Consider the following 12,563-nt stretch of genomic DNA (forward strand, 5'->3'; position numbering starts at 1 on the left):
TAAACTCTAAAAGTAAATGCTATCTTATTGAATATTACGCCGTCATGTTTGGAACTATTTAATGTGAAAACAACCTGTTATGAGATGTAATTTGGCTACAATGATAGCTTGTTGACATTATTGGTTCTAGAAGAGGTCTCTCCAATTCTAACAATATCATTTAGAAAATAGCTCTGTCGTGACCTATTGATGAAGAAATTGTCTCATGCTTCTTTAATACATGATAAAGACTGCTTAATGCAAAGGTCAAGAACTCATCCTTTTCATCGATTCCTAGATTTTGAGACTAATTGATTTATTACAGATTATGAAGCTAATTGATGACGAGTAGCTAATATAATACCAAAACATAACTAATATTTTTTTGGTATTTCCAATTATATTACATTACATTACAGTTGTCCTCTGGCAACTAAAGCCAATTTTTATCTTTTTGGTCATTCATGTTATTGTGTAGATTTAAACTGAAACATATTTTGATGAATGTATATCATTTGTGTATGTAAACAGCTGACATATGCTAGGCAGCCTTAAAATTAGTTTAATAAATCATGTCTCAACCGGGCTATCCTCTTTACTGTGCTGCACAACACTGACATGGAGCTGTAGTATCTGTGCAGGAGATGCACTTTTTGTTAGTAAAAGCTATTTTCCTTATATTGCATATTCTTTAACTTTAAAACAGTCAGCCAGCATTGCAGGCCATTCATACAATTTATTGCCTCATCAATAACACATTCAGATAGAGGGCTAAATGATCAAATGGAAGCAGAGACAGCTGTAAAATCATTTGTTTGTGCACATGATGTTGGGGATGTGTTCTTTGGTATTTCCAATTATAAAAAATATATATTTGACTGAATAAAATTTTTATGGTAATAAAAAGTGAACATTTTAGTGATTCATATTGACCTTCCCAGTGGTTCAAATTAGGCTGCAGTGCAGAGGAAATCCATTCTTAATCAGCCCTGGCTCTCAGCCTTCTCCTATACTGTATTCATGCACTAGGATGAATTACTGACTGTAGCAGGTGGCGTTTCTCAAAAACGAGCAAATTAGAATAATACTACATTCACCAAAATCCTCTGTGAGTAAAATCCAGGTGATTTATTTTAATATTTGGTTATTAACATAATCCCATATTGCACCTGTGCTTCTGAACAAATGCAAATCTTCATTTTATTATAACTGACTTGTAGGTCAAGCTATGGAAATGAGGGGTAACGCCCATTTCAGTGATACTTCACCACACGACTGGTGCCAGTTGGTGTGCCTTTTAAAACATGCCAGTGAGTCAAAAGATTTGGTTGCGGGAGTGCCAAAAGTGTGGCAAGGTGCCCCGCTGCCAAATAACTCTAATGTTATTTGGCAGCTCTAATGTTTGCTCTAATGTGTACATATTTTATTTCAATGTCATTTTCTAGCCTCAAAGGCCATAAAAGCTGATTTTTCCATATTTCTAAGCTGTGAGGATGTGAGATGCTTCATCTGCTTTTTGCCCAAATAGCAAACATGTATTAATTCCTTGTGCAATGTTGTTATAAAAATCAGTAAACCATTTGTTTGTAAAGTTCTTGTTGAGATTGTGCTAAGCTAATTTGTGCTAAGCTAATGAAGGGTAAACAACATTCTATTTTATGTGCTATTCCCTAAAGTACTTTACTTTACTCTCCCATCATCTTCTGTCTAAACAGCTGTTCCTATAAAACACAGAGACCACTGAACAACAGGGTGAGACAATACATCCCAAGAATGAGAAGAGATTTCAACTGTATTTACAGAAAAACAAAAAACAAAAATATTCTCACAAACAGAAAAAAATAAACATTTTACAAAAATACATTGTATTTAAATATTTAAATATACAGAAGCTGCATATTTAAATGACATGTAATTTGTTGAAGAATAGTGTCATTTTCTACTCAAAGCAATTCATTTAAGATTTAGGCAGTCTATGTTCTTTAATTTGTGAAATGATCAGATGCAATCTTGACTCTTTCAAAAACAGGCCTTTAGTTTAGCCCCCAAAACACTTGGATGTTTTTCCAATGGCTCCAGGAGAACATTGGTGACCTCAACACATTTAAGGGGTTTTAATGCAATCAGGATGCTCTGATGCAGCGCTGACTTTAGCATCATCAGCAGCTAACAGTTATCCAGCTGTAATGTTCTCATAGAGCTTACAACATTTTTGTAAATTGTCTCACCATGTCTCTTACAAAACCAACTTGATGACGAGTCAGCCAAGAGCTTTGTGGCTTTGCTTGGCTTTGTTTAAAATTCAAACTAGTTACTCTGAGAACAGCTGGTAGGTGTTTTTTTTTTTTTTATTTTTTTTTTTTTTTTACAGAATGCAGAAATTAAAATAAGAGACAAAAAAATTAACAGCTGTATCCAAAACCCTTGTGTGTTCAGGGTAAACCTAACACACAGAGCTGTCAAAGAACCACATTATTCCAAATGTAGAAAAATATACTTTTTGTAATATCAATACCTTTTGTACATCCAGAAATATATGCAAAACACTGAGTCAGTCAAGTGCTCAGCCCTTTCACTGAGCTACGGTAAAGCAGCTTCCCTGTGCCTTACTAACTAAAGCATATGGGGATACTTTACAGCTAATTTGCATGTGTGTTAGAAGGTAAATGAAGGTTTGGGTGACACCATCACACTGCCTTCCCATGTCTCCTCTTTGTGCCTCTTTTTCCTCCCCTTGCAGTCAAGCTATCCTCCATTTTCCTCAGCACTAATTAACTGGCAGGATGGTGATTTGTCATGAGACAGAGCTGCCCACCCCTCCATCACCCTCCAGACACAGAGGTGTGTTTTCTCTGTGATTGGAACATGTGTTAAAAGCAGGAAGGAGTAACAAACAGTTCTTGAACAGTAGGAGGGGAAACGCGCGACAGGAGATAAACCAGCACATGAGAAAAAGCTGTCATATATGTGCCGCAATCCACACAGACATCTGGGCTCACTACAAGATATTTTCTCTCCACAACCCGTTTAGAAACACACATGCGCATAAATACGAGATCTGGCTCTCCCGTCACCCTCTGTAGAGAGACAAACCAAACATGTGTGCCTCAAAGCATGTCGTTTATCTCGTATTGTTTATTGCCCATTCAGGCATTCAGCGCTGTGTTCATGCAAACTCATTTTGCAAAGCATTTTTAGCATCTCATTGAGCAACGACTGAGCTTATTTCACAGTGGCACAAAAGTGGGGTATTGGAAAGGCGGGTCGGTTGGGGGGGAAATCAGGACGTAGACAAACAGAAAAAAAACCCAGACTTAAACAGATTGCCAGACAGGCATCCTGCCTTTGGGTTTGTGATTTAGAATACTAACAAGGCATCTGTGCTCACACCAAGGAAGACGAGGTGTGATGTAGAGCAGAGCCGAGGAACAACGAGGGAGGGCTAGTTTACCCTTGAAATCTGACTGTCTGTCTTAAGTGCCTCCCCTGAATTTTTTGTGGCACGTCATTACCATTTGTGGGATATTTTCCCCTCTTTTTATACGGACTCAGAATAAGGGAGGAGTGCTTGTAACTTAATCCAAGATTTGATTTTTAAATAAAACCCTACGGATTCTCAAAGTTTACATGTGGTTGCTGAGAATATGAGAGATTTCTCATCTCTCCCACCAGGGCTCCCATATGTTATCCCATGCAAAGTAGTTTCACATGTGATTATTAATCCAATTCCTCTGCTGTCATTTGGACTAGTGCTTCAAACAGCTTGTGGCATCTTTCAAGTCACATTAAAATGCTCAATCAGATTTAAGAGTCTCCAATTACCATCTCCATGGTGATTCACATAATTACCAAAGAGATGGCTTTTGCGTATTTTTCCAATAAAATGTTATTCAGTGTTCATTCTGAGAAGCAGAATGATCACAGACAAAAACCCATGTGAGGCTTTTCAGGACTGAAAATTATAGTGCTTTTAGAGTATTTCCAATAAATCAAGGCGGCAGTTAATTTTCAATTTGTTTCAAACCATTGTCCTGGCTCAAAAATAAATTATTTTAAGATTAGTTACTTTATAATAAATCAATCATTCTGTGAAAGTCTGTGCAAAAATGTATGTAGGGGTCAAATCCACAATTTATGAACACTACCACTTTTTTTGCTGTGTTTTTCTAATTTTTCTATCAACTAATTAAGATAAACTCGAGTACAAAAAATAGAAATAAAAAACTTACATTTTCAAATGATCTAACATTGTTCCGTTGTTTTCACAAATTGATCCTATTTAAATTTAAAAAATAGAGAATCCTCCTGTAATCTATTGTTTTAATAACATGGTACACACTGAACCTATTTACAGGAAGGCTTCTTTAATTTAGTGGTAGATAAATGATTTATTGATACTCAGATGCACATTATTAAAAACAAAACATCTTCTATTTTAAAGTGCATGTAACGCATGTTTATTATGTCACCCATGATCTTCATGGACTCAATACCAGGCCTAGTTATTTTTACTTCTGAAATATCTACTGTATTCCTCTCATAAGCTTTAATGACTACAAAACAATGCCTGTTGTATTCCTGTCATACATTTCTATAACCTTTTATTAGACTTTATGACCCTGAGCAGGCAGCGTGGCGTGAGGGGGTCATTAATCAGCATCTCTCTTCATATTTCTGTCTTTCCATTTCTTCCCATTTCTAAATTTGCTCTCACCAAGACAAATAAACTAAGGTGCAAAGGTTAAGCAGGCTCTGGGTCAGTTCCGCTCTCAACCAATTTATACCCCTATTTCAGACCTTTGTGTTGCCGTACGAAGGAAGATGGTAGCAATAACACATTAGGAACAGTAGTATCACTGGAAGCTGTACCTATTCCTGAGGTTTAACTGTCACTAGATTTTTTTATTTATTTATTTATTTATTTATTTATTTATTTATTTATTTTCAGAAGCAGCTTAGAGTTAATTAATTGTGTGAATTATGCTGACAGTATTCTGTGCAAAACCTGTGATCTTGCACTTTTACTCTACTTTGGGCTATTTGTCTTTTATAAAATATAACAGATTGTGATATTTTTAATTATGATTTTAAAGAATATTTCAATTATGAGAAAATTACTATGACCAACCATTTTCCAGTATGTATTTATATGAAGCTTTAGTCTATTCTGTTTTCTAACCACAAGTCCTTACATAAGACTTTTGAAATATAAAAACAATTCTCTTGGGTGCACACACTGAAACATGGTTGACATGAAATGTTCCATAGATAGAAAAAATATAAGTATAAAATTATACGAACACAAAAAATTGTAAGCGGCAAAATGGCAACACGTGAATACACGGAGGTACAAATTGGGGACATTTTTGAAAGCCAGTTGAGAAAACTCTGCACCAGTTTTGCATTAATAATTTTCAGGCTTATTAAGCCGAGAAAGTCTGACTGCATGAGAGAAACAATGACAGGAGAGAATCAAGTCTTTTTCCTCTGTTGGTTCCCTGAGCATAAAACTATGAAGGATTTTTTTGTATTTGGCTGATTACTGAAGAAATGAACTGACACAAAGGGTTTGAGGTTTAAGAAATTGAGGCGTTAATTCTAGAATATTTTTCACACATAATTTAAAAAGTAATGGGCCTGACATTTGAAAGTGTAGTGATGGATTTACACTGCCATATGAAGAGGTTGTTCCAATGCAGAGGCGCGGTATAGGGGGGGAAAGGTTAGGGCAATTCTAAGTTCCCCTGACTGATAGGGGGCAATATGGTATGCAGACTTCATAATCTGCACTCTTTTAGTTGAATGCAGTATTTATTTCCACTTTGGTGTTTTTATTAAAGTACATTTTTGTTAATGGAGACTGAGAATCCATTTTATTTTTGGTTGTTTTATCAGTTCCAGTGTTAGGTGTTCTTTTGAAAATAAAGTGTCTCTATCTTTGGCAGGAAATCACATGCATTATTATGTCATTTCCATTAAATCAGTGTAAAAAGGTCTTCAAACAATATTATCGTTTATCGCAATAATTTTTGAGACAATTAATCGCTCAGCAAAATTTGCTATTGTGACAGGCCTAGCTCCATACAGTGGGTGAAAACTCCAGTCACTCACTTATTGTGATAGAAATGCTGCAGCTTAGATATTATGTTTAAGTGCTCTTGCCTAATACAGACCAAGTCATCCATCCAGTGTCTACACCTGCTTGTCCTTGAAGGGTCATGGGGGATGATGATCCTGCACAAAATCAAATGTGACAGTGAACAATGGAATGGCCAATAGAAGCATATTTAGTGACCATACCAGTGAAACTTAAGACTTTTTATTATTATTTTTGAATAAAATTTCTTATTGACTCACTCTAATATAATCTAATAATATTTTTTCTTTGCATCTTTTTTAATATGACGTGACAATTTTGAACATTATCATGTAACACCACACATAATGCAAAGTGGAGACACTGTTTTACATGAGACCTTAGGATAATCACAGTAAAGCATATTTATGCTCCTTATCATCTATATAGTTCTGCATGACAAAAAAATATGAAAAAACAAACTGCAAATGTTGAACAAATACAGCTTAAACTGCAGTCTGTGATGTACAAACAAAGAGTCACGATCATCTTACTGCAGTTTTCATGCAGAACCAATGACTTCTACTGTTTATTTTATTATGTTCTGCTCACTTTTTCTTTCTAGGTGTTGCTTTCTCTCTTAGCTAAACCTGTTCTTTGCTCCCCCTGGTCGTGAGTTTTCCACATGAGTGGACAGATGGGTATCGATTGACAGCATGTGTAAACTAATAAATGGCTCACTTATGTGCAAGAATTAGTTAAAATGGACAATCAGAAAGATATCCCTTAATTGCAATCACTAAGTTTTGAAACAGGATTTGCTTGCATTACGTCCTCTGTGAAAGGCAACATAAAATGCCTACCGGTAAATCTTTTTAAGACATGAAGCATTCAGGATGATTATATCAAACATTATCTAAAGAAAGTAGCTTTAAGCTACAATTTTCTCTTAAGTGTTTTGTTTAAGATTTGGCGACAGCATTGGCGGTAAAACATCCAATTCTTTACAATCTGCACTTATTGCAGTTAAACAGCCTAACGAAATGACATATTTCACGACTGAGTATCTATGATTGTTGCAGGGAGATCTGTAGGCATCAACAGTGCTTTCATATTTACTTAGTGATGAAGGAAAATATTTGGAAGGAGATTGGACTGTGTTTATTTAAGTGCTCCAGTTATGGCAGCCTTCGTTCAGCTGCAGATCTTATGGCGTCTGTATCATGCCAAGAACTCTTCAGCCTGTTTTCTTCCACTGGGACCTGGCATTCCTGTCTGTCATGTGCTATCAGTGAGGCTGCAGGCGCTCCCCAGTCCTGCCCAGCTCCTTTCCCCTTTCTCTCTTCCTCCCCATTGCGCCCTTATTCAACACCGTCTCTGTGTCTTTCCCCCTCTGCCATCCCAGCTCACAGCAAGCCATCTGCTTTGTACCGTTCATCCCTTCATCTGTCTAGGTTCCCCTCTTCTAAACTTGCCTCATCTCAAAGTTTCCTAAGATGATGTTTCCCTGCTGAGCTTTGGTGCTTTTTGGTTGAATTGTCTCAATTCGAATGTTAAGTCACACTGTGTGACTCTTTTCTTGCCTTCTTTTTGTCTTATAGATGTAAGGAGGGCTACCATGGACTACGCTGTGACCAGTTTGTTCCCAAATCTGACGCCATCTTGTCTGATCCAAGTAAGCTCTCTCTTATGTTTCTTTTTTATTTAGTTTTTTTTTTGTATGGTAATATAAAGTACATTAAAATGTTATGTTTTTGGACATATCTAACTGTTTCAAATTAATATTTGACAAAGATTGAAAACAAATCCTATCCATAGTGGCGTATGGCCTTTTGTAAAAAAGGATCTCATGCCCTGAGCTAAAGAAACTCAAGAACAGAAACAAAATCATTGACATATCCCTCTGAAAAGGACAACTAAGCAATTTTAAATGCATTGGGATTCCATCCAGGAAACAGTGTGAGCAAAACGTCAGGAGTACCTGACATTGTAAAATCACTCAGAGGTTCATCCAGAACAACATCTGAAGCACTGCAGACATCACTATTCTTGGTTAAAGTAAGTGTTCATGATTCAACAACAGAAAGCAAACTGGGCAGAAATTTAGGAGAGTTGATGCAAAGTCTGCAAGTCCACTTCCAAACCTTCAGAATAAGGTTGGTTACGTGTACAAAACTGATCAAAACTCATCCACAGGAACATAAAAGACTCATTGCAAGTTATGGTGGTTGATGGCAGTCATTGCTGCCAAGAGTGACACAAACAGATATTAAGTTTATGGGGTGATTACTGAAGAGAATCATCCATTCTCCATGCTAAGCTTGTGATGTATGAGGTTGAAAAAGAGTCAGTGAGCTGAATTCATGAATTATATTTATTATACCAAAATACAGTTGGTCCATCCTGACATGCAACCTTTAAGAGCTAACAGTCAAATGGAAACAAGCAACAGTTGGTATCTTCTCTTGTTAGCCATCTTAGATAATTTTCTCAAAAACTAAAATATTTCAAGGTTTTTCACAAATTTTCCAAATCAGCTGACTGGAATTCAAAATAAACTACGAGATGTTTTATATTTAAAGTTCTATCAGTAATGTTTTATCTCTATATTACTTTTCCACACACAGGCAGGTTGCTTTGGATAACTTTTTCCCCTAAGAAAATAAATCAACATTTAAAAACTATTAAGACTACTTTATTATGGGACTGTACCGCAAGAAAACAAATGCAGAAGAATATCATGCCTTAAGAATATTATGACCTCAACTCAATTTGTAACCAATACTAATAAAATGTCAAATATGTACAGGCTAAAAACGTACAGATTTTAAATTATTATATTTAATTCAGACTTTTTTTCTCTTTGAAATAGGTAATTGTCAGTTTCCTAGAGCAAAATCTCTTTAAAATTTTTAGAACAAGTACGACCTCAGTAAGAAACACCATCCTGACAGACATTTTGAAACATTGTTGCAGCAGGAGTTATACTCTCAATGTTTGTGATGTAAGAAAAACAAAGACAGAAAATACTTTGATCAAGTGGCACTGCTAGATAGATTGAAAGATGCAATTTTCACACAGATGTTGAAATTTCAAACTCTAAAACTAGAAATGGTGACAGAGAGGTACTTAGAAGTTAGAAATCAAGTCGGAAAGTCAGACATAGCAATCCCCTGTCACAAAATCTAATTTGGCCACTGTGCTTGTAGAATGCTGTGATAGTCACAGCTGGTGGAAAACAGTGCTATTGTACTATAATACCAAGTAATATAAAACCCCTTTTTGTGTACATGATGATTCAGTCTTGGAGAATAAATTTGTATTAGCTAACAGTAGTGGTCTGATCAAATCATTCATAGTCACTTGTATTTCAGCTTGGAAAACACAAATAATTTGAGTTAGCCGCTATTATTCTATTGTGATTCATTTATTTCTGAATTTACTTATTACATCTGATTAGTTGATTCACTCGTATTTACAAACAATATACACTAAAACATCTTGAGTACCACCAGTGGTACTTGTGCCACAGTTTGACAGCCATGGTTCTTGGGCATCACATACTTCCAACAGAGTCTCCATGACCTAGTGAAAGCTCTGCGGTGTAGTTAAGAAATACAGCAGACGTCAGATGTACAGAGGAGAAATCTTTGGGCCCTGTGCCGCTCCCACTGGGCCGTGAACTTCACAAACTCACCCTGTTTCAGGGAGTGACTTGGCTTCCTTACTCAGAGAGTGAGAGAGAAAACTTGAGTGCTATGGCTTTCTGCTTCCACTAAGCCCTTTGAGAGTCCATTAATGGGGTCACAAGCTATTGCCTCAAAGCATGTTTATACCCTCACATGACACACAACTTTCACTCTGGGACTCATTTTATCTTCTATAGGAGTATGTCAATTCTCTTGTTTATCTGGCTTAGGGAGCTTGTATGTTCTTTTAGTAAAAACTAAAGCTTAATGGCTTTTGTGGACAAATACAGACACATATGGGCACAATTTATGTGGATACACAATTACATGCTGCTTTCTTTTTTGTTAATCTTAATAAAAAAAAGAAAAAAAACACGAAAGTCTGTAAAAAAAAAAGTGCATGGAATATATATACTTTTGCATATCATTTGAAATTTAATCTAGATGTGGAAAATACAAAATAACAGAACCCGACTCTCCTACACAACAGCAGTAACCAGGAATTACAAAGCTGCATTTGAACCGTAGCAGCAAATACTCTATTAGTGGTGTGCTGCAGCTGGATTAGTTTGATTCAGTAATTACCCATCTTTTCATCCAGTGGCCCTATAAAACAATGTTGAACAGCTATTAGGAGGCCATCCACTGCATTTAGGAGGTGTGGTCAGGAACACAAATTGTCGCTTTTACACACACTGAAGGCCTAAATTATTTTTTAGCAACCTATTATCTGCTAACAGGCACAGACATTTCTGAACACATTTTGTTGCGTGTGTTTGTGCTTTAATTGCTGTGATTTATCAAATGGCATGTTGTGAATAGTGAAACTATTCAGTCATTTCCGTACAAATATCTTGTAGATTGAAAAACAAAAAGTGACTAAACATTTTAAAGTCTAAATAAACAAAGAGAATAATGATGCCTTCAAACACATGCCCATATTGTTGAGCAGCTTTTGCTTATTTAGTATTTGTGGTTTAAAGCAAGTATGTTTGGATATTGGGATTGTTTGTCCATTCATTCACCATCTTGCTATATTGAAAATAAGGCCGTGTGTCTAGATGGTTTCCACTGTGCTTCCTTGTGCATATTAACATGCATTTGATGTTTGAACTGGACAGTTCATGAACCTTTCACAGGGGGTCTCATGTATTCACTCATTTCAGTAATTTGTGGCTTGTTGTGTTCCCTAGCCCTCAGGAATCCCCTTAGTTTCCAAATAATTGTTTTAGTCAAGTTGTTTGAACCAAACTTGTTCATCTTTGTACTTTATGGATTTTGCTATGTACACTTGTTCACAGTCTTGTTGGAACATGAACAGGCCAATGAGTTGCTGTTCCCTAAAACTTGGGAGATTGAAATTGTCAAAAATTATTTTGCTATTCTGAAGCTTTAGATCCTGTTCTCTAGGACCAAAAGACTGTGTCTAATCCATCAGAAAGAGCCCCACTCCATAGTCCTCTCTGCACTAAACCAAGACTCCTTCATTGGATTGTGAGAGAAAGAGACATGATTCATCCCTCCAGAGAACACATCTGCCTTCCAGTCTAGAGGCGGCGTTCTTTACACCTCTGTATTCCATGTACTGCATTGCACTTGTTAATGTAAGGCTCGACTCCAGCCACTCAGGAAACCCATTACATACCCTTTTTGTGCACTGCTCTAGAGCTAATGTGAAGGTCACATGAAATTTGGAGGTCTGCAGTGATTGACTCTGATTTTACTTCTACCACTTTGTGGCTGAGTTACTGTTGTTCTCAATCACTTCTTTCTGATAATGCCAGTAACAGCTGACTGTGGAGTATGTATTTACCAGTAGAATCCTGGAAGCTGACCCATTCTTTCACAAATATTTGTGGGAGGAGGATGCATGCTAGATTTTAGAGACCTTTGGCAATGAAGACAATTAAATCACCTGAATTCAATTATTCAGAGCGGCGAGCAAACAATTTATACAGTATCATGTAGTTATTGTTACGCCTTTGTCTTTCAAGAAACTGAGGGGATAACCCCAAAAAACTGGGCTCTGGTAACAAACATCAATGCAATTGCTGTGGATTGCAAAATTATGATTTAATTTGGTTTATTGATCTGCCATTTTCAAATCTTTTTTTATGCTCATTAATTGCACCTTTGATTATTTTTGGTGTCAATTTTCTGTTTAAGCTAAGACTATGTTCAGGTATGGAAGAGCAATATATTAATTACCGTCAGCCTTAAAATATATTAGAATTTGCCTGTTAATTCCTAAACCTAAAATCTACCCAGAATGGCAGGATTTACAGTGAATTCATTCCAACTGAGCTGTTTGCTAGAGTGTATAGTTTTCTCAAACCAAATGAAGTCCATATTTATGCACATCAGCTTTCATCAAAAATCCAAAAGATAAACAGCAAAGATTTTAAAGTGCAATGAGGCCTATTTGGATCTATGCTGATAGAGACTGATATAAAATTTATCCAGATTATGGAGGGTTTGGGGGATAATCCGGCTTTCTGAAGCCAAATCATGTAATAATATACACATACATGCACTCACTAACAGCAAATACAAGTGGAAGACGTCCCAGTGAAATTAATTTCATTGTGTCCATGTGTGTCTGTTTTTATATGTGCAAAGTTTACTTTTTTTATTTGTTGAAAAGGCTGAATTATACACAAATCAAACCGGGGAGCGAGAAAAAAAATTCTCTCTCCTTGCATCCGTTTCAGCTTTTAGCTTTATTTTTTCTCTCTGAATCAATATATGAGCATCTCACAGACACAAATCTTTCCTTGCCCCTTATTCTGCTTTTGTATTGACTGGAAAAAGACTGCAAA

At 36.3% G+C, this 12,563-nt stretch overlaps 1 protein-coding gene across 1 annotated transcript in view; it reads left to right on the plus strand.

Annotated features, from left to right (window-relative positions):
* The window catches only part of nrg3b (neuregulin 3b), a 236,102-nt gene that overhangs the window by 182,542 nt on the left and 40,997 nt on the right, over positions 1–12,563 (plus strand). The window contains exon 3 of the mRNA XM_044102288.1: positions 7,657–7,730. Within this exon, the coding sequence (XP_043958223.1) occupies positions 7,657–7,730 (74 nt within the window). The remainder of the gene's footprint in view (positions 1–7,656; positions 7,731–12,563) is intronic.

The sequence above is a fragment of the Gambusia affinis genome, linkage group LG20, assembly GCF_019740435.1.
Source record: "Gambusia affinis linkage group LG20, SWU_Gaff_1.0, whole genome shotgun sequence".
Taxonomy (NCBI): domain Eukaryota; kingdom Metazoa; phylum Chordata; class Actinopteri; order Cyprinodontiformes; family Poeciliidae; genus Gambusia; species Gambusia affinis.